The sequence below is a fragment of the Pan paniscus genome, chromosome 5, assembly GCF_029289425.2.
Source record: "Pan paniscus chromosome 5, NHGRI_mPanPan1-v2.0_pri, whole genome shotgun sequence".
In the NCBI taxonomy this organism is placed as follows: domain Eukaryota; kingdom Metazoa; phylum Chordata; class Mammalia; order Primates; family Hominidae; genus Pan; species Pan paniscus.
The window spans coordinates 168,889,271-168,912,520 of record NC_073254.2 but is presented as its reverse complement, the minus strand read 5'-3'; the positions used below and the strand labels follow the sequence as shown (position 1 = coordinate 168,912,520).

At 43.5% G+C, this 23,250-nt stretch overlaps 1 protein-coding gene across 1 annotated transcript in view; it reads right to left on the bottom strand.

Moving 5' to 3' along the window:
• Positions 1–23,250, bottom strand: part of UST (uronyl 2-sulfotransferase) — a 332,908-nt gene that overhangs the window by 189,419 nt on the left and 120,239 nt on the right. The window contains exon 2 of the mRNA XM_003811525.4: positions 359–402. Within this exon, the coding sequence (XP_003811573.4) occupies positions 359–402 (44 nt within the window). The remainder of the gene's footprint in view (positions 1–358; positions 403–23,250) is intronic.

Below are 23,250 nucleotides of genomic sequence, written 5' to 3'. Positions count from 1 at the left end.
CAAAGCCCGAAGATGGGGAGGCCGGGTGTGGCTATCACACTGTGGGCCAGCATCGATGCCAAGGCAAATGAAAATGAGGTGCACACAGGAGAAACTGCCAGAGGTCTGAAGTCAGTCTCAGGCTCCAATGCCTGGGCAGCAACAGCCACTGATTCAACAATGGCTCCTTCTCCCTGTCATCTGGGCTATCATCATGCTTTTCTGCTTCCTCCTTGTTAGAAGTTAAACATCAATTTCACATATGTCATCTACTGTTTCTTGTGAATGATTCACGTCCAGGAGAGATCTGTTCTGCTTGTTGGAGGCTGTAAGTAAGATAAAAGAAAAAGGGGACTTATATCACAAGCAAAGATCTTACCTTACTAGGAGGTGGTCCATGGTCATCCAAGTAAGTGGAATTTCCTAGAAAATAAAGGAAAAAGTTGATGAATCCGTTTTTTAAGCCCCAAATGAATTTAGTGCAAAGTTATTGAAGATAAGCATTCCAGTTATACAGTATTTCTACTCAGACAACAGTACCAAAGAAAAATGGGGAATTAATCACTGGTTTGACTGGATTTTGCTGATATTACCATGTTTGATTAATAGTTTCAGCTGTTACAAACATTCTACATACATGGTTATGTATGCACACAAACATACATAACACACGCAGTAACACGCACCATTATTCTCACCCATTATCTGCTGAGTTTAGCTTAGACCATTGGTACTCAAATGTTACTGTACTTCAGAATTACCCGCAGGGCTTGTTGAAACAAGACTGCCCAGCCCCAGTCTGAGAACCTGCATTTCTAACCAGTTCCCAAGAGATACTGATGCTGCCGGTCCTGAACCCCATACTCTCTTTCTCCAATTTGCCTTAAAATTGTCTGTTTCTCTTCTCTCCTCAGGCTAGCTTGCTTCCGGAGCTTGATTTGTCTTCACTAATAGCCATTTACTGGCATGTGTGTATTCAGAGTGCACAGCTATTGTTTCCTGATGAATAAAAGACTCAGAGGGATTTGGAAGGGAATTAAAGTTTACTGACTTCCTTTCAGTAGCAGCTACTCTGCTAAGTGCTTTACAGGTATTTATCTATTTAATGCAAATACCAGAGATGGATTAGAAGTGTCCCCTTTTAACAGAGGAGAGAACAGAGGCCTGGAGAAACTCAGTAACCTGTGCACAGTCACACAGCTGGTAAACTGCAGAGAGGAGAGAAGACTGGTTTTTCCAGAGCATGTTCAGGCATCTACCCATCTGAAAAGCCTACCTAGAGTCCTTCCTGCCATCTCAGGCTTCTGTGTGAGGCAGGCACTGTAAACATTACCATCTGGAGACGTCTGATCACCTGGGGAGCCAAAGATGCAATCAGTATAATCGAAGGCGCCTATCCAAGAGGGGTAACTCTTGTGAGTCTAGGGAAAATCATCTCACCAGAAAAGTAAAAATGACCAAACAAGCTAATGGAATGAAATGTAGAAAATCATGGAACGGAACCGCAAGAATACCTCTAGAGAACAGTAGATGATTGGGGAATAAGGTCAGTGTCTTAGTCTGAGTGGATGAAAGGTGCTTTTGACAGCAGAGAGCAGAAATGACTTAAGAAACTGGACTAAGAAGGGGGAAGCAGGGCTTAAGCCAGGGACATTTGAACTGGGGAAATGTATCCAAACATAATAAATAAGCGGGTTCTGGCTTATAGGTTTTTCCATACTGAGTCATCATCCTTCCCCTTTTCTTTGTCATCTTCTGATTTATAGCCCACTTGGTGTTCACAATGGCCATTTGTATATAGTAAAGGAACATCGGGGTCCAGTTTTAGTGTACAAGACACTTAAACACAAACACCCAGCATGCCCATGATTGGGCTATTTTAGGACCCTTTTAAATGTGAACATGATGAACAATTTGTTAGACCTTAATTAATGTACTTCTGACCTAATTAATGCACCACTGGGAGCGTGCATGAATAGGATGTAAGATCTATGTTGGATTTAGTAAAGAGGTTATATGTGTCAAAGAATTCAGAAAAATAGCTGCCTGTGCCTAGAGAACTATTTAGAAATATTCTAGCACCGTGCAGCTGGTGCGGCTGCCTGGAGCTCCCATCTGCTCAGCATGGGAATATGCCTTCCCCAGGGGAAGCGTGAGAAATCCCAGCACACACCAGCATGTTCTCCAGGAATCAATCTCAAGGACTGAAGACAGCCTCAACAACTAAATATTTCTAAAATACTAAATTTTCCATAAGAACTGAAATTCCTAAAAACTCCTAAAAAAGAACGATTTAAATGCCTGATTCCTACCTCAAACTCCAGGCTCGGGTACCTACTAACTCCTTGGCACCTCGGCTTGGATGTCTAAAGGCATCTCACGCTTCCCCTGTCCAAAACAGAACCCTATTTGCTCCAATTCCATCCTGCAAATTTCTGCCTCCACTGTCTTCCTTATTGGGTTATACAGTATATCCCTTCCTCTAAACGTGTTCCATTTTTCAGGCCAAAGCCCAAGAGTTGTTCTTGATCCATCTTTTTCCCCTATGCTATAGGTACCAACCCAAAGACAAGTCCTATTGGCTTGGCTTTCAAAATATAACTCAAATCTGACCACTTCTCACCAGTCCCTCTGGGCCATATGAGAGATGCCTTGTGTCTCTATCACTAATTTCCTCTCCTACTCATATAGCAACCAGAGAGATCGTTCAACCTTATCTACTAGATCATGGTAGCCCTCTGCTTAAACTCAATTTCTCTACACACAAAAGAGTCAGCTCCTCGCCATGGTCTGTAAGGCCCTGCATCACCCAGGCCCCACCTCCCCCTCCATGCACCACTAGCCACCACAGCCTTCTCTGTGGTTCAGAGCACTCCAGCCTCTTGTCAATGCGGGGCCTTTTGAACTGGCTCTATCCTCTTCCAGAAAAGCTCTTCCCCACCCTCTTAATTCAGTCTCTATTCAAATGGAACTTCTTTATAGATGCCCACTCTGAATACCCTGTCTAAAATAGCACACTCATTTACTTGTTTACCGTCTTTCTCTTTCAGCTAGTGTACAAGCTTTATGAGAACAGGGATTTGTGTGACCTGTTCATTGCTTCAGTTCCTAGAACAGAGCCTAGAAAATAGCAGGTACTCAGTATTCACTTAATGAACGAAATACCACATTAACTAACTCTTTATACCAAAATCTTAGCAATGGCTTGTAAGAAGGAACTATTACTAGTACATTAGCCCAGTTTGCTCCTTAGCCAAAGGGTCTGCAATTTTTTTTTTTTTTTTTTTTTTTTGAGACGGTGTCTCACTTTGTTGCCCAGGCTGGAGTGCAGTGGTGCAATCTTGGCTCACTGCAACCTCCGTCTCCCGGGTTCAAGCGATTCTCCTGCCTCAGCCTCCCGAGCAGCTGGGATTACAGGCATGCACCACCACACCTGGTTAATTTTTTGTATTTTTAGTAGAGACAGGGTTTCTCCATGTTGGCCAGGCTGGTCTTGAACTCCTGACCTCAAGTGATCTGCCCGCTTCGGGCTCCCAAAGTGCTGGGATTACAGGCGTGAGCCACTGCGCCTGGCCCAGTGTTTTTAATAAGTGAACAGAAGCACTAATCATGGAGTTTGGGGGAAAAGACCTATTTTAGATGACACACATTGTGCAGAAGTCCATCTCATAATTTATCCCCTTATAACTCAATGCCATGACTTAGCTATCTGTATGATACTGGGTCATTTTCTTAATTTCTCTGTATCTATCTCTTTTTGTGTAAATGAAGAGAATGATGGTATCCAGGTCATAGACATGGTCTGGGATTAAGTGGAATAATGCATACAGAGCACCCAAGTCAGGATCAAGCACCAAGAGAGCCCTTGATAAAAGTTAAATATTGTGACTGTTGTTACTGTCATTGTCTATTCAACCTCAGTGGAAACAGAAAGTCCAGTCTGTTAAGCTTCTACATGGATGTGTAGAATACTCAACGTTTCCATAAGAACTGAAGTTCCTAAAAACTCCTAAAAAGAATGATTTAAATGCCTGATTGCTTCCTCAAACTCCAAGCTCGGGTACCTACTAACTCCTTAGCACCTCGGCTTGGATGTCTAACGGCATCTCACACTTCCTTCTAGACAATCCTTCTCACTACCTTCCACCTGGTATTGGTCTAAGTCCTATGGCATACCTTTGACTCAACAGTTAAAACCTTTGTTAGTTCTAAAAGTGAGAAATACTGAAAATAAGAGAACAGTGTATCACAGCAAAATGGTCAGTTCTATCTCTTTTCTATTCAATGACTTTTTGTTTTAAGGACACTGGCTTTGCAGCTGTCTTAACAGTTATGTCTACACTAAATGCTTTCCCTGGTAGAGTTAAGCATTGCCTCAAAATTGAGATGCGCGGATACGCATGACAAAAGTTCCTAAGCATGGTAAGAAGAGATGTGGGCAAGGTGGGCTGCACTAGTTCTCTACCTCCTCATTAGGCATTCTCGCATCTACATATTCAATCAGTATTTACAGAGCACCTCCTATTCTGTAGAAGGATCTAGAAACCAAATAAGAAATGAAAATCCTATTTTTTGCCACTGGATTGTATAACAACCTTTATTGAGTGTTTACTACTTGGCAGGCACTTTGTAAAGATCATTTTATCTAATCCTCACAAGCGCCCCTCAAAGCAATATTAGTCAAGCATTTTACCCACATCTCCAGTAAACAAACAGTGGAATTCAAACCCATACAGGCTGACTACTGTTGACACCTCCTGCTCCATAAAATGCAAAAATATTCTAATATAATTCGTCATTTTCTTATCTTTCCCCTTCCTTCTTTCTTTCTTTTCCCTCCTTCTACCTTCCTCCTCCCCCATTCCTTCACTGTAGAAGACTTTCATAATCAGATGTCACATCACAGAAATGAGACAACTCTTTTTTTTTTTTTGAGATGGAGTTTTGCTCTTGTTGCCCGGGCTGGAGTGCAATGGCACAATCTCGGCTCACTGCAGCCTCTGCCTTCCAGGTTCAAGCAATTCTCCTGCCTCAGCCTCCCAAGTAGCTGGGATTACAGGCACCCGCCACCATGCCCAGCTAATTTTTGTATTTTTAGTAGTAATGGGGTTTCACCATGTTGGCCAGGCTGGTCCCAAACTCCTGACCTCAGGTGATCCACCTGCCTTGGACTCCCAAAGTGCTAGGATTGCAGGTGTGAGCCACTGCGCCCAACCAGAAATGAGACAACTCTCTTTAATGCCTCTTTCTGTGCACAGAAAGGAACGGGGGTCCTCAGTGTTGGCACCTGGACCATGGGCCCTGTTATCTCGGTTATCTCACCAGCAGATCACCGTGCTCCCATGGTTTCTTAGAACTCAGAGGCTATAAATGCTTTGCCCTTATAAGAGAGGTATAGAAAGGGGGAAAGAAAAGTTGCATAGACAGAAGGTATTTCTTTAGCAGGAGACAGTGAGTTTCTCTTCTTCTAGGGTATAACTATTTTATTATTTGATATTTAGGTAGAGTTTTTCATCCTAGGATTTTACGCTTTCATCAGAGTGCAAAGTCAACAAAACTGTCAGAATTTTAAAAAATGAAGTTGGTAACTTGCTCCCTGTGGAGATCAAAGGATGAGTGCTGTTATCAAAACGAGCTTACCTGGAGAGGCTCCCAGGCATCAAAGGAGCTTCTGGCTACTCTGCCTTGTCAAGGAGTCGATGGTGGGTGTTAAGTTGTGGGGATGGAAGGGCAGCCCCAAATTCTCCAGGCCTTTGAGCATGGAGCTCAAGATCTAAATTCACGGAAGGGAAGAAAAGGCGGAAGTGGGCTGGCAAGGGTCTGGACCAGGACAGAGGACAAGCACGCTCCTGACACCCTCCTCCACATGTCCTGTGTATACCCACCCAGGGCACCCCAGGCTCAGATCCAGACGGCAGCACTCTGCCAGGCAGGACATTCTTATTTTCAGAGGCCTCTATGGGTAAATCAGTTCATTTTTTTCTGAAAAGTAACCTATACCTTTAGAGTTTTGATTCCAGCCTTGTTTTCATGGCTCAAGTCCCTCTGTTGGGGATCATGAATTACAGTGTCTTGTCAAGCGGGAAAAACTTCACACATTCCCATTCCTATCATCAGCCAAACTTTCTGAGTTTGTCACCTAACTGCCAAGAAATCACTAGTGAGGGCTGGCCATAGAGCTTAACCTCTTAGAGAAATTTAAGCTTAACCAGGCCCCTCAGGTAAGTGGAGGAGACAAAAGGTGGCTTTGACGCCCTAGTCCATCCCTGGGAACTCCATGCTGCTGCTCTATACCTTGCAGATGGTGGTGGTTACATACTCTATACACTGATAGAAGAATACACCAAAACCAACAACACTACACTAACGGTTTAATTTTTTTTTTTTTTTTTTAGACGGAGTCTGGTTCTGTCACCCAGGTTGGAGTGCAGTGGTGTGATCTTGGCTTACTGCAAGCTCCGCCTCCTGGGTTCACACCATTCTCCTGCCTCAGCCTCCTGAGTAGCTGGGATTACAGGCGCCCGCCACCACACCCAGCTAACTTTTTGTATTTTTAGTAGAGATGGGGTTTCACCATGTTAGCCAGGATGGTCCCGATCTCCTGATCTCGTGATCCACCCACCTTGGCCTCCCAAAGTGCTAGGATTATAGGTGTGAGCCACCACATCCGGCCTAATATGTTTTTTAAATGACCTGACTAGAAGGCAAGTGATCTCAGATTTTGCAACCAGCTAAATTACAACACAATCTAAATTTCACCTTATCCATCTAGCCCTTCATGATGGAGCCCTCCCAGGGAGGTTGTAAATGTAACATGAGGGATCACATGGAAAGGTACAAAGGCGTTACATCCAAGTACACAGGAGTTAGTTGGAGCACTTGGAGGACTTTGTATGTACTACCTGAGTCTCTGCATGGCAGTATGTTATCAAGATCTCTTTACTTTGGCAGTTTTATAAACTATTTTTAGCAAAGATGCATTTCAAGAAACTCATGTGAAGTCTGATTCTAGGAATTAGGAGGCTAGGATTTGTAACTCAGAATCTGAAGATCACTGTTTACTGTACTACACCTGGGTCTCAGCTGGCAGAACCAAGGCATGTTTGCCTTCCAAGACCACCTAAGTATTCTATGACAAGACAATGGATATGAAAAGTCAGAGATCTGGCTGGGCGCAGTGGCTCATGCCTATAATCCCAGCACTTTGAGAAGCTGAGGTGGGTGGATCACCTGAGGTCAGGAGTTTGACACTAGCCTGGCCAACATGGTGAAACCCCATCTCCACTAAAAATACAAAAATTAGCTGAGCCTGGTGGTGGGTACCTGTAATCCCAGCTACTCAGGCAGCTGAGGTGGGAGAATTACTTGAATCCAGGAGGCAGAGGTCACAGTGAGCCGAGATCGTGCCACTGCACACCAGCCTGGGCAACAAAGCAAGACCATGTCAAAAAAAAAAAAAAAAAGAAAAGAAAAGAAAAAGAAAAAGAAAAAAGAAAAGTCAGATATCTTGCACCTAGACAAACAGGTTAAACTTCACCTTTGTAGTAGAGAATGCCCCACGAAACACAATTTCACTCTGAATACACTGCTGTACCTCCTCAAGGTTTTCCAAGTACACATCAGTGAAAATGAAATAAGCTGATAGGTTATTGTAAGGAATGCATGAGAATAATTTTGTTCTATGAAAAATGCTCAGAACAACGCCAGCACATGATAGGCACCTAGTAACTGTTCACTAGCAGTACTAGCTGCACTACTACAAGTAGCAGTAGCAGTACTAGAGCCGCCTTCACTGCCTCACCATCTTCTCACTCAAGGTTTAGCCCTCTCTGCACATTCTACTCGCCTGCTTTTAAGAAATGTTGCTGTCAGGGCCCAGCCTTAGCGATTCTGATTTTAATTATTCTGGGACAAGTCTATGGTATTTGGTATTTTTAAAGTTCCTCACATAATTCTATGTCTAGCCAAGGTTGAGAGCCACTGAGCTGCAAAACACAAATTCATGTACTTCATAATCCAGGCTGAATCCCACTTTCCAGAAGTAAAACATAACAGATTTTACTGAGGCTCATCTTCATCTCAGGCCACTTCCATCATTTCCGGTGGGAGATTATACAAAACAAGCTTCTTGTCAAAAGAGAATGCTTGATGGAGCGTGGATGATCACAGAACTCCCAGTGACAGGGGAGGGTGATCAAGCTGTTCTGGTCAGCACCTGCTCCAAGGGGGTGCAAGGAAATTGGAAAGGGCCAGGCCTAGCTCACAGGTTGCCTGGGAGTGGGCTGGCACAGGGCACCTCCGGGCATAGAGCTTATCCCCTAAACCATATGGGAGCCTAAACCTTTCTGGGGCCCTAAAGATCTTTTCAAGAATAAATTTCAGAGCTTATAATTTCAGAACATATTGTTCCTGCAAACAATGTATTGTTCTGTTGAACCTCTTGTTTTATGGGTAAAAAGAGGAACTAAGAGCATCACCCTCTATCTGTCCAGAGTTTCTCTGGGCCCCACTTGACTTAAACCACCAGGGGATATTCTGTCAGTCCTGGAGACACTCATACATGATCCCCACACTCATATATAATCCCCACACTCATACCTGACCCCACCACTCATACCTGAACCCCCGACTCATACACGATCCCCCGCACTCATACACGACCCCCGCACTCATACACGACCCCCCTACTCATACACGATCCCCCACACTCATACATGATCCCCACACTCATATATGATCCCCATACTCATACATAATCCCCACATTCATACACAATCCCCACACTCATACCTGATCCCCACACTCATACCTGACCCCACCACTCATACCTGAACCCCCGACTCATACATGATCCCCTGCACTCATACACGACTCCTGAACTCATACATGACCTCCGCACTCATACACGACCCCCGCACTCATACACGACACCCCACACTTATACACGATCTCCACACTCATACACGACACCCACACTCATACACGACCCCCGCACTCATACACGACCCCCCTACTCATACACGATCCCCCACACTCATACATGACCCCCCGCACTCATACATGACCCCCCACACTCATACACGATCCCCGCACTCATACACGATCCCTGTACTCATACACGATACCCACACTCATACACGACACCCCACTCATACACGATCCCCCACACTCATACAAGACCCCCCTACTCATACACAATCTCCGCACTCGTACATGACCCCCCGCACTCGTACACGATCCCCACACTCGTACACGATCCCCCCATTCATACACGATCCCCGCACTCATACATGACCCCCCGACTCATACACGATCCCCCGTACTCATACATGAGCCCCACACTCATACACAACCTCCGCACTCATACACGACCCCCGCACTCATACACGACCCCCGCACTCGTACATGATCCCCCACACTCGTACACGATCTCCTCACTCGTACACAATCCCCCGCACTCATACACGATACCCACACTCATACACGACCCCCCCACTCATACACAATCTCCGCACTCATACACGACCCCTACACTCGTACATGACTGCCCACACTCGTACACAATCCCCACACTCGTACACGATCCCCCCACTCATACACGACCCCCGCACTCATACACGACCCCCAACTCATACACAATCTCCGCACTCATACACAACCCCTACACTCGTACATGACTCCCCACACTCGTACACGATCCCCACACTCGTACACGATCCCCCCACTCATACACGACCCCCGCACTCATACACGACCCCCCCACTCATACACAATCTCCGCACTCGTACATGACCCCCCCAAACTCATACACGATCCCCACACTCGTACATGATCCCCGCACTCGTACACGACCCCTCGCACTCATACATGACCCCACACTCACACATGACCCCTCACACTCATACCCGACCCCGCACTCATTCATGACCCCTCACACTCATACACGACCCCTCGCACTCATACACGACCCCACACTCACACATGACCCCTCACACTCATACCCGACCCCGCACTCATTCATGACCCCTCACACTCATACACGACCCCTCGCACTCATACACGACCCCACACTCATACACGACCCCTCGCACTCATACACAACCCCTGCACTCATACACGATCCCCACACTCAAACACGATCCCCTGCACCCACACACGACCCCAGCACTCGTACATGACCCCCCACACTCGTACATGATCCCCCCACTCATACGTGATCCCCCGCACTCATACACGACCCCCGCACTCATACACGACCCCCACACTCATACACGACCCCCCAACTCATACACGATCTCTGCAGTAATACATGACCCCCCACACTTGTACACGATCCCCACACTCATACATGACCCCCCGCACTCATACACGATCCCCCGCACTCATACACAACTCCCCGCACTTAAACACGACCCCCCGCACTCAAACACGACCCCCCGCATCCACACACGACCCCCCGCACCCACACACGATCCCCCCACCCACACACGATCCCCCCACCCACACATGACCCCCTGCACTCATACACGACCTCCACACTCATACATGATGCCCCCACTTATACACGATCCCTGCACTCATACACAACCCCCCTACTCAAACATGACCCCCCCTACTCATACACGACCCCCACAATAATACATAACCCCCCACTCATACACGAACCCCACACTCATACATGATCCCCGCACTCATACATGACCCCCCCTACTCATATATGACCCCCCACGCTCATACATGATCCCCCACACACTTCATGGGCCCACAGGATCCGAAAGTAAGAAGGCTCTGGAAAATCTGAAGCAAAGATACCCTCTGGTCTCATCCCTGAAACGCACCCCCTCTTTCCAGGCTGTACGACTGGGATGGAGAGGAGATAAGGAAATGTGGTCAGCACAGAGGAGCCCAATGCCATGCCCACGTGAATCCAATAGAGAACAACAACAACAAAAACAACAAAACGAATAAGGAAGAAATTGGTAGAATTGCTGACAAGAGAAAGGACTATGAAATGAATGATCAGGGTGCTGTGTATTTTAAATAGCCACAATCAGACACAATCACGCTTATGCAAGAGGGATGGTGAAAAGGAGCCACAGGGGAATCACTTAATGGATTCAGTAGAACTGACTAGTGACAAAGAACATGGCCCAGGGGTTGTAGAGTCAATCCTGCAGGCTCCAGAATCAAATGACCTGGGTTCAAATCTCAGACCTGCCCTCTACTAGCCGAGTGACTTTGGAAATATCACTTAATTTTCTTGATGTTTAATGGCCCCATTTACAACTTGAGGACAGTAAGTCACAGAGTTAAGATAATTAAATATATTGATATAGTTTGGATGTCCCCTCCAAGTCTCATGTTGAGATATAATCCTCGGTGTTGGAAGTGGGGCCTGGTGGGAGGTGTTTGCATCATGGGGGTGGATCCCTCCTGGCTTGGTGCTGTCCTTGTGGTAGTGAGTTCTTGTGGGATCTGATTGTTTAAAAGTGTGTGGCACTTCCCCCACTCTCTCTCTTGCTCCCATTCCTGTCTAGTCCTGTGAGACCCCTGCTCTCCCTTCGCCTTCTGCCATGCATATGTAAGCTTCCTGAGGCCTCCTCAGAAGCAGATGCCAGCACCATACTTTCTGTACAGCCTACAGAACCACAAACCAATTAAACCTCCTTTCTTTATAAATTACCTAGTCATCAGTATTTCTTTATAGCAATGCAAGAACGGCTTAACATATATATTTAATGTAAATTTAAATTTAAAATCAAATGTAAATTGAATGTATTAAATGTGTGCAGCACTTATCACACTGCCTGTCCAGGATATAGTAAATGCTCAATAAATGGTCGCTACTTCCTCATCTTATATTACCAAATTTTATCAGTCATATTTAGTTTCCTTGTTTGTTTGTTTTTTTGAGGTGGAGTCTTGCTCTGTCGCCAAAGCGGGAGTGCAGTGGTGCGATCTCGGCTGACTGCAAACTCCGCCTCCCAGGTTCAAGCAATTCTCCTGCCTCGGCCTCCCGAGTATCTGGGACTACAGATGCGTGCCACCACATCCAGCTAATTTTTGTATTTTTAGTAGAGATGGGGTTTCACTATGTTGGCCAGGCCGGTCTTGAACTCCCTGACCTCAGGTGATCCGCCCACTTCAGTCTCCCAAAATGCTGGGATTACAGGCGTGAGCCACCGCACCCAGCCAGTTATATTTAGTTTTACAATTCTATTTATTATACACAAAATCAAAAGGAATCCTGAGGTCAGGGAATAGTTTATTGTATAAAGGACAAATATTAATATAAAATAATTATTTGATATTTTCTATTACTTTCCAATACTGTCTTGATATATCTTCTAAAATTTACAAAAAATTTTTTGCAATTATCTGAACTACACTTAACAATATTCAAATGAACTTCCAGAACCTCAGGGGCTATAATTTATTCCTGACTCTGAAGCCTTGCATTAGCAGATCTATTTTAGTCTGAATTGGTCTCTGAAGAATACAATGTTTTAATTCTAGATCACCTTATGGAAACTATAACATGCATTACTGTCAATGTCAAAGAAGCTGCCGTGACACTGTGTCAGTTTTGATCAAACACAAGCAATTCCTTTCAGAATCTTTCTTCCACAGGTCCTTTTCAAATCATAATCATAAGCAATTTAAATCCTTTCCCTTTTATTCAGAAGCAGCCATTTCCCACAGGATTCCGGTTACCTATGACACGATCATGTGGCGGCATGTCGCCCCGGGAGTCCGGGCCTTGATAAGACACTGTTAACGAAGGAGTCACTGTTGAAGACAATGCTGCAACCCCAGCTTTGTCCCTGCCAAGAAATTATGCTAATGCCACACTTTCCACTGTTAAACCATGGGTTGCATTTCTCTAAGAGGTAGCTGTCAGCACACACCAGCCGTTGCTAACAATGAGGAATTTGTGTGCTGTGTAAATGTCTCCAGCAGCTCCATTGCTTATAATTAATGCAGCCCCAAAACGCTGTGATGAAGGAAAATTGCTGGCACAGCTTTATTTAAGCCTTAATAAAATTATTTTCCACTGAATTAAAACAAATGGCTTTATTAACAATCAATATTTAAATATTTTTACAAAAATATCTGCTTAAAAAAATCTGGAAGGCTCACCCAACCGGTTAACAAAGGCAAACATATCCCGAAAAGTACTTTCTTGATCTCAAATGTGAAAAATGAGCATTCCAGACACTGAAAAATAATATCCTAATTAAAATGCTATCAATTATGATTTAGAAAGTCATTCCATTTCTAATTAAACTTAAAAGCAAATTAATGCTCTTCCCTTACTATTTCAGGCTCAAAAACACTGCCTTGTTTTATAACACATCTTTTTTCCCCATTAAATCTGAATATACATTTTAGAATGTCAAGGGTAAATTTGTAGAAGGAAATTACTTTCGGAATCAAATGATCAGTGCACTGCTGCTATAATAACAACCGAAATATAAATATGTATAATTTCCAAATTAGCTCAGGAATTCATCATAATGTTATATGATCTTATGCAGGTAGAAATGGAGCATCAAAGAGAGATGGAATCACTTAAGGTTTCTGTTTCATTCTATTTGAAGTAATTGCTACAGTCAACTGATCTCACCTGTGGAACGCTAACACACCTACTAACGCAGCAGCCCCAGCCCTGCACATGGCAAGCCTCTAACCAACAGCCGGGTAGGGCCTCTTCTATCAGGACCTAGGTGTCATGTGGCTGCCACAACGATTGACACTTTCCATCATGTGCTTATTGCACGAAGCACCCCTGATAAGTACAGAGCAGGTAAGGTGAAGATGACTAAGAATCTACCCTGGAAGAAAGAAAACAAGACAAGGCTGAAAACACCAGCATCCTCATTCTCATCATCGATCAGCATTGATGCTGTTCTCAGCACTGTGCAAAGCACTCTCTGGACCTCATTCTACAGCAACCTAGGAGGCAAGAACCCCAGTTTACAATAGAAGCTGCTCAGGAAGGTGAGGTGACCTGCACCATGTCACGCAGCTAATCATCAGGAGCTCCCGGGTTTGACACCAGTAGCCTGACTCTGAAGCCCTGTTCCACACCCACACACTCCCTGCCTTGCTTAGATTCCCATCTGGGGGCCACGGCAGGCTTGTGAGATCTTCATCCCTTTGAGGCTGATCTGTCTAGATCAGGGGTGGCCTAAGCAGAGTGGGGTCTCAGCTCTGGGAGCAACATCCAGCACCCCCCCAGCTAGATATGTACTTCAGGCAGAGTGTCCCTCACCCATCGAAGACAAAGGGCTGCTGAAGAGCCTCATCACCCGGGAACCCAGGGAGCCAGCACAGTACTCAGCGGGGTGATAACAGGGGGTGGAGAGGGACAAGTGAGATGGGGGCCCCCATCTCAGCAGCCACTCAGAGCCTCTGGCCACCTCCTGTCTTCTTCTAGCTGACGTGTCCTTTTCCTGGTCCCGGTTAGCTACAAGATGGCTGCTCTGCAAGGGTGTGCCCATTCTGCAGAGTCACCATTACTTTGAAATATTTGATATAAAAAGCGATCTTGGATTAGAAATCCATTCACATTATTGCAAGAAATTTCAGCATCACATTTGTCAGCAACAGAAAAGGAAACTCTGCTTGATTCTTTAAACATAATTTCAGTTGATGGGAATTTTTGAAGGGTGGTTGCGATAAGCTGAACAATGATTCCCCCAAAGTTGTCCTCGTCCTCATCTCCAAAACCTGTGAGTCTGTTACTTTATGTGGCAAAAGAGACCACGAGTCAAAGAATGCAGGCAGCCTCCAGGATGCTGGAAGATCCTAGATTACTTGGGACGAACCAATGTAATCACAGTGTCGTTGTCAGAGCCAGGCAAGACAGTCAGAGTGGGAGAAGGAGATGTGACACTGGAGTGATGTGTTTTGCAGATGGAGGAAGGGGCCACGAGTCAGGGAATGCAGACAGCTTCTAGGAGCTGGAAAAGGCAAGAAAACAAATTCTTGCCTAGAGCCTCCAGAAGGAACACAGCCCTACTGACATCTTAATTTGAGCCCATTAAAACCCAGTTCAGACGAACTGTAAGATAATTATTTTGTGTTATTTTAAGCCACTACATTTATAGTAATTTGTTACAGCAGCAATAGGAAGTTAATAGTTGTGAAAATGATTTTTTATTTTTTGTCACTTCTTTCTATGAGCAAAATTTCTTGTAAGTGGTGACTCTCTCAAGAATTTGAAGAAACATTTATCCAAAAGGCTCATCTGAGAACTGAATGAAGCATTTCAAGTTGGAAATCGGAAGAGAGGTCATCACTCTCAATTATAAACTGATACATTTTTTATTTGGAGGTTTCCCACAACTTCAAAATTTAATATCTTCCCTAATATTTTGTATTTTGTTTTACTAATAATTACATAATAAAATGTGGTGAAAGTTTTCATCAAGCCTCATATAGACACCATCATCTCACCAGTTTACTTCAGTGTACCATCAAAATATTATCATTTTTTAAATATTCCATGATTTGAAAAGTTTTGATGTATTGCTTTACTTAACAAATACATAGAACATCAACAAATGAGAGTGTTGTCTTTGAAAGGGGGCTTTAACCCAACCAAACTGCCATTGTACTAAGCCTGATTTTCTCTCAAGCTTTGTTACGAGTCAGTACATTTCACCCACGACATGCACGTGCATGCACACACACAGCCACATACACGATTTCAGAACAGAAAAATAACCATAGATATAGTACACCACACCCCTCAACTTACAGAGGAAATAAAGCAATGAGAGGTTAAGTAATTCAGCTAAGACACACGGCTGGTTAGTAGTGAAGGCTAAGAACAGCCCCAGGTGCTTGCTCACTCCACAACATGACAACCTTACTACCTGCCATTTTTGACCCTAAGTGGTCACAGTTTTCAAGCTTGCTTACCTAGCTTACTCTCCAAACTTGAATTGGAGTGAGTGGGTTTCTCTTATGTAATGAAATTCTTTCTCTAAGGACACACATATATCCTCATTGAGAGAACTTTTCTTAAAAGCTTCAAGCCTTGAAGTCAATTCCTAAAAGCAATACTCCAAGTGTCCTGCATGTGGCTGCGGGGAGTTTACAGCCTACCACAGTTACTACACTAATGTAGAAGTTCATGCTTTAGCATGCTTGTTGAAAAGAAGTAATACTTGTGAATATCAATTTCAGTAAATAACTCAAACTCATAGGAGACCAGGCCTGTGCAGCAATGTGAGTGAAATGCTAGCTGTCTGGGAAAATATAAAGGGAGTGTGACAGGTGACAGGTAGAAATCAGAGGCAGGACAGTCACCACTGCACCCATCTAAGATTTACTGAAAATCTCTATGCTGGGCATTGTGCTGGATCCTGGGGATACAGTCTTAGTTTGGACGGTTGTAACAAATTGCCACCGACTAGGTGGCCTAAATAGCAAACATTTCTCACAGTTCTGGAGGTAGGAAGTCTAAGTTCAGGGTGCTGGCATGCTCAAGTTCCAGTGAGAGCCCTCATCCTGCCTGTGTCCTCACATGACAGAAAGAGAGGGGGACAGAGAGAGAGAAGGACAGAGAGAGAGAGAGGGAGAGAGGGAGAGAGGGAGAGAGAGAGAGAGAGAGAAAGAGAGAGGGAGAGAATGCTCTGCTGTCTCCTTCGTCCTTATAAGGCCCCCAATCCCATCATGGCAGCCCTACCCTCAAACCTAATCACCTCCTAAAGGCCCCACCTCCAAATATCATCACACTGGGGGTTAGGGCTTCAATATATAGATTTTAGAGGGACACAGCCATTGAGTCCATAGCACTGTCCCTCCGAAGTCTGCAGAAAAAGAGGTGACAGACATTAAACAAAGGATGATAAAATAAGTATTGATTTATGAGTGTGATGAGTCTTTCAAAGAGTAAATACAGAGTGATGTATGTGAGAAGGGAGAACAGAGGCCCTGAACTCCAGGAAGAGCAGGAAAGAGGGTGAGAGCATCCCAGGAGATGGTGGGCAGCCTGTGCTGGGCCCCAGGTCAGGAGAGAACAGGCCACTGTGAGTAACCAAGAGAAGACCGGAGTAAATGCATCCTGTAGTGGAGTCAGGCACAGCTCCATGTAAAGGGAGTCTCCCCAGCTGTATCTGGAAGAAAAGAGGGACGCTGACAGCAAGAGAAGGGCAGGCGCACCTGGCCAGGGCACCATGCACCTGCAGCAGGGTATGGCACTGGGAAGAGTGCAGGGCATCTGCATACCCAGGGGACTGCTGGATGGTGAGTCTAAGTTAAAGATGTGTTTACGACTTGAAACCAAGATCAGAAGAGGTAGTCTCATTCAAAAGGCAAATGGGAGTCCTCGCAAAGATGCCAAAGGGATTGGGGCACATCTGAAATGAGCTTACATGCGTGCAGAACTTTAATGTTGTCACACATCATCTCAGCAGCCCCTCCCATCAACCCCAGGGGTCAGGAGGGCACTGAGACTCTCACCCTTCACAGGAAAGGAAGCTGAATCCAGGTCACATGGCTGGGTAGTGTCAGAGCTGGGCTCAGACTGGGTTCAAGTCTCAGTCCAGGGCGGTATACACAGCAAGGCAATGGGTAGACTGGTTTCCTGCTGCCACTGTGTGTGTGTGTGTGTGTGTGTGTGTGTGTGTGTGTGTGTGTGTGAAACATTACCACTGTGAAGCTGGGGGAAAGCTAAACCCAGAATCTAATAGAAGTAGTCTGTGAGGACTAAGTAGGCCTTGGTGACTTTCTATGAATGAAATAATTCTTGCTGGGTTATGGGTCACGTGCATGAAGGTTGCTGTCAATGCACACATAATTTTAAATGGGTAAAATAAAATTGTGCTTCCAGCTCTGCCTCCTGTTTGATGGGTTTCTGGCCCATGGCCTGGTGTGACTGGTCATGACTGTGTCTTCCACATTCTAAATGCATCAATCCTATGTTTGACAGAGAAATGACTCATCACTTGCCAATTCTTCTCATGCTTTAGGGAAACGGGTAAGAAGGAACATTCTACCGGATGTTTCAAATAAACTGCATTAAAATGATATGCATGTGAACAAGAGACTTGAAGAGTTGCTCATAAATGCTGATGCTGATTTAGGAAGCGTGTGGATGAAATGCGTTTGATGCCAGCGTCGGTCTTATACAGATGTTGTGGGACAGATAGAACCATCCCATCTGGGATTATGCTTTCCTATAAACTTTCAAGTAACACAAGGAAAGGATCATAGTTTCTTCTTTATTAGGCCTTCAAATGTAAAATAAGGTTTTGAATAGAGCAGTGGAAATTATTGAAGTCATTTGGAAAGGTAATCCTCACAAAATTAACTAGCAACCTAACACATGACCCTGATGGTGTCTATTAAAAGGGAGTAAGCTTTAATAAATTCATCACTCTCCTTTTCCTATCATCTCTCTAGTTCTATTTCACGTCAGCTTTAATAGGATTTACGTGAAATTTTGTGGTTCACAGAACTATAATTTTGGAAGATAAACGAGGATTCCCAGACCTCCATATGTTACTCTGTATGCACAGATAAACACAACACCAAAAAACAAAACTACACCAAAGCCAAACAAATAGGTGCCTTAACATCAGAAATTCCTTTCCAAAGATAGGCTGAAGGCACAAGGGAAAGAATGCAGGGGAAGAATGTGAGTATGGCAGCCAACAGCCCAAGGTAGTGATCTACTTATTGGACGTAACCTTGGCAAGGTCTTGCAGTTTCTGAGTTTTAGTTTCCCTAGAGGTAAAGCAGGAAGAATAAAACTTACCTCATAAGGCTGGGGAGGTGTGAAACAGGGAGTGGTTAAAATCGTCATTTATAAACTACCTGGCATACAAACATAAAGTGTAACTCTTACGATTATATTTAAAATAGAGCCAATTTAAGAACATGGTGCATTAAGTAAAACATCTTCCAAGTAGTCACATACATAAACATCAGTCTGGTGCTGAAAGATGTAGCCCTTGTTACGCTCTTAGAATGGCCTGTCACAGTCTTCCTGCACATTTTTCAGGATTTATGATGGGGGGGTTATACCTGGGCATAAATTAATGTAATTTTCAAAACCCTGGCAAGGTTTGGGTATTCCTACACTTGTAGTATGATTCTGAAAAATAAAGTCTACTGTGGCTCATAAATACTCTTTAGTACTTAGTAGATCGGTTTCTTTTCTAGAGAAGTCTTAGTCCTACCTTTCAACAAAATGAGTTGGGATATCCTTTCTAAAAGCCTGGCTGTTTTGAATTGCTCATAAATCTAGAAATATTCACGGTCTTTTCAAAGACGAAGTGAGTCACTTACTTTTGAATCACCGAGTTTGAGGGTTGATGCAGATTACAGGGCTTGAAAGCAAAGGCCAGCACTAGCTCTGTTGGACAAAACCAGAGTTCATCTTTGCATCAAAACAAACATCAAGTTTTCTGGTTTTCAGGGAACTAATGGAGAAAAGACATTCGTGAATTCCAAATATATCCAAACCTACTTAACATCAACTTACTTGTTGGAAAATGCTTCTTAATAAAACAATTTTTCCCCAAAAGCAGAAAACATCAATTGAGTGAGTCTATCCTTACTAAAAATAAAGTCATTATCATGGTGCAAAAGGGAGCAGAAGCTCATCAGAAGACAGAGCTTTTGTCTAAGGAGTGGCCTGACATGGAGTGGGGCCCCAGATCACAGTGTACTTCGCAGAGGAAGTGATGATGCCAGGACTGCTCATCAGTGGCAGGCTCATCAGTGATGAGCAGTCTCTGACTGAGACATTAAGAAGATTACTGTGTTGGATGGAGGGAGGCACAGGATGACCTTCCAACCTTACTTCCAATTCTCAGATTCAGGGACTCCCTGAAGATCCCTTACAGCAACAAGCACAGCAAACTGCTCGTCTTTTAAAAATCACCTTATTTATCATGTAGATTTCAATCCTACAAACAAGTGTGTATTAGTCTGTTCTCATGGTGCTGATAAAGACATACCTGAGACTGGATAATTTATAAAGAAAAAGAGGTTTAATAGACTCACAGTTCCACGTGGCTGGGGAGGCCTCACAATCATGGCGGAAGGTGAAAGGCACATCTTACATGGTGGCAGACGAGAGAATGAGAGCCAAGCGAAAGGGGTTTCCCCTTATCAAACCATCAGCTCTCATGAGACTTATTCACTACCACGAGAACAGTATGGGGGAAACTGCCCCCAGGATTCAATTATCTCTCACCAGCTCCATCCCACCCAATCTCAAGATGAGATTTGGATGGGGACACAGCCAAACCATATCAAAGTATGAATAATAAATATCAAGAAGAAGGATATTAATGATATCAAGAAGACATTTTAACATGGGTATGACTCTTTATAAAGAGTCGGTGCTATAGCACAGAATTTTGCAAATAAAATGGCTTTCAAAAATACATACATACGTACATATGTGTGTGTGTATGTGTGTGTATATATAAATATATATTCAACAATGCCTCAAAGAAAGGTAGAAATGGGAAGGGAAAGCTGTTTGATTAATGCAAACTGGGTTTTTCTCTCAAGAATGACTTTATGCCTGCCAAATGACAAAGGTTTCACAGATTTTTCTCTACTGTGACTAGCAGGCAAATGTGTTGGTTTATGCCCAGTGCAGTGGTAGGACCTGGGGTTATGTGGATATGAGATTGTCTGATCTCAGGACACAAAGACTGAAGTTAGTTGAGCATAGGAGAAGTGAAAGATACTTGCTTTCACAGCTGAGGTTTTACTAGAGAAGCCATAGAGCAGGCAGGAAGAACAAGACTCTGGTTGCCCTCGAGGCCATGACCGTTTCAGAATCAAGCAAAGCCATTACAAACCTAAAGAAAAAAAAAATGCCTTGTGGAGGTCGTAAAAAGATAAATCAAAGGAAGGTACATGTAACAGAGAATAATTGAAGAAATCACTCAGCAATGGAGGAAATATATTTCATGATAGTACAAAGAGGCACTGAAGCAAAAACAATTTGTAAGGATTATAAAAATAATAACACAGGGTTATAAATGAGAAATTGAATATTATAATGAAATTGTGCTGATGAAAGCTGGAAAGAGAGAATGAAGTTATACTAGCTAATAGAGATATGAAGCAGTGGAAAATGAATGTTTAGGTAGGGAAGCCTTGATATTTTTCTGAGGTACAGGAAAATAGAATGCAACTGGCATTTATTGTCTATCATGAGTTGTTCATTAGGCAACTCACTAGGTAGTGCTCTCATTCAATCTTCAGGTAGATGTGGTTTTCGCATCTTGTAGACGAGGAAACAACCCTCAAGGGGTCAAAAAATTTCCCCAGGAAGGGACAACTAGCCAATGGTAGACGCAGCACAGATTTGGAAGAGTCGGTTTCCACAGCCCATAGTTGACTTCCTTATTTTACAGATCTACCCCCGACTACTGGTTTTTTCTGTCTGTATAACATCAGCAATTTAATAAAGGGGCAGATTTTGAAAAATGTCTTTCAAATAAATAAAAGAGAAATAAGGTTTGGGAGCTCATCGTAGGTTTTCTAAAGAATGTTATTTTATTTTTTAGTTATCACTACATTTATTTAGTTATCACTAAATATTGATTATAAAATAATCAATATTGTCATGGAACAAAGCAGGGGAGAATTTAAAGTCTAATTAATTCTTTCTTTCCCCAATATGTATATGTATGTGTATATACATATATATACACACACATATACATATACATACACACACATATATTCTAGTTATATAAATAATGTCACATAAGGCTGTGCATACATGTAAGAGATAATTGTCTAACAAAGCATGCTTTCTCAATTTAAAAGCCTCAGACATACATTCCATGCATATTCCCCAAAATATTTAAAGTCAAGTTAACAAAAGTTTGTTTCCTCACCTGGAGTGTTTTTATCCCATCTTTCCACCTATCCAAATTTTAGCCATTCCTATCCCCATTTTCTTTCTTAAGTCCATTTTTCAACACTCTAAGCCACATTAATTTGCCTCTTCTCTGAATTCACACACACAAAAACACACACACACAATTTCAGCAAGGAAAGAATGGGTCAACGCCGGACCTGGATGCTAATCACATTTGATTGCTGTATGTTTCATTTCACTTTGGCATGCAGCCAGCTTGTCTAACAACCAGGTGTTTTCTCTCTCTCGCTCTCTTTTTTTAAAACATTCTTTATATTAAACGTAATAAGTAAATGACTTTTCCAAAAAGAACAAGGAATTTAAGAAAACACCCGACTTTTCTCTACAGTACCTCTGATCACAAAATTAGACACCACACTGAAAATGCAACACATGATTCATTTCTGTGGGGAGTCTTTCAAAAGCTTTAAACACGGTGACCCCATGCCCAAAAGGGCATTTGAAAGACAATTTCAAAAGTAAGCCCTGCTGTTACTCCACTCCAGAGACCATTTTGAGCTTCTTTTCCACCACTAATGTCACAAAAATGACCAACACACCAGGAAAGAGGGCTTGCATTTCGAGTCAAATCCCTTTAACAGAAGTCATTCTTAAACATGCCACACCAAACAGATGGAGTCATCGAAGTACTCTATGTACCACCTGTGCTTTCATCCAAATGCCACCTGCAGTACAGACCAAATGAACTTTGACCACTTCTAGGCCTAAAAATCGCAGAGTACAAAGTCGCATTTTGAGTTAGCTTACCTAGATTTTAAATCTTTTATGAATAAAACAACTATATAAATAATGCACACCACATTTTAAAAATTTTTATTAGCACTTGTGGAGAAAATAGACATCAGCCTTTCTGAATACTGAGCATTGTGTACTGAGGGCAAAACAATGGAAACCAGAAAACCATCTCAATGCCCTGTAAACTGGACACTAGACCAAACTATTTTGTCAAGTTACAATTCCTCCCTTTACTATAACTATTGATCATGACATTTTCTGAAACAACCAAGGATAACTACTAATTATTGCCTCAACACATAACATTCCTGTGAGGGTTAATATTGAGTGTCAACTTGATTGGATTGAAAGATGCAAAGTGTTGGAAGTTCCAAGATGGATGAATAGGAACGGTTCCAGTCTACAGCTCCCAGAGTGAGCAATACAGAGACGGGTGATTTCTGCATTTCCAACTGAGGTACCAGATTCATCTCACTGGGGCTTGTCGGACAGTGGATGCAGCCCATGGAGCGTGAGCCGAAGCAAGGCGGGGCATCGCCTCACCCGGGAAGTGCAAGGGGTCGGGGAATTCCCTTTCCCAGCCAAGGGAAACTGTGACACATGGC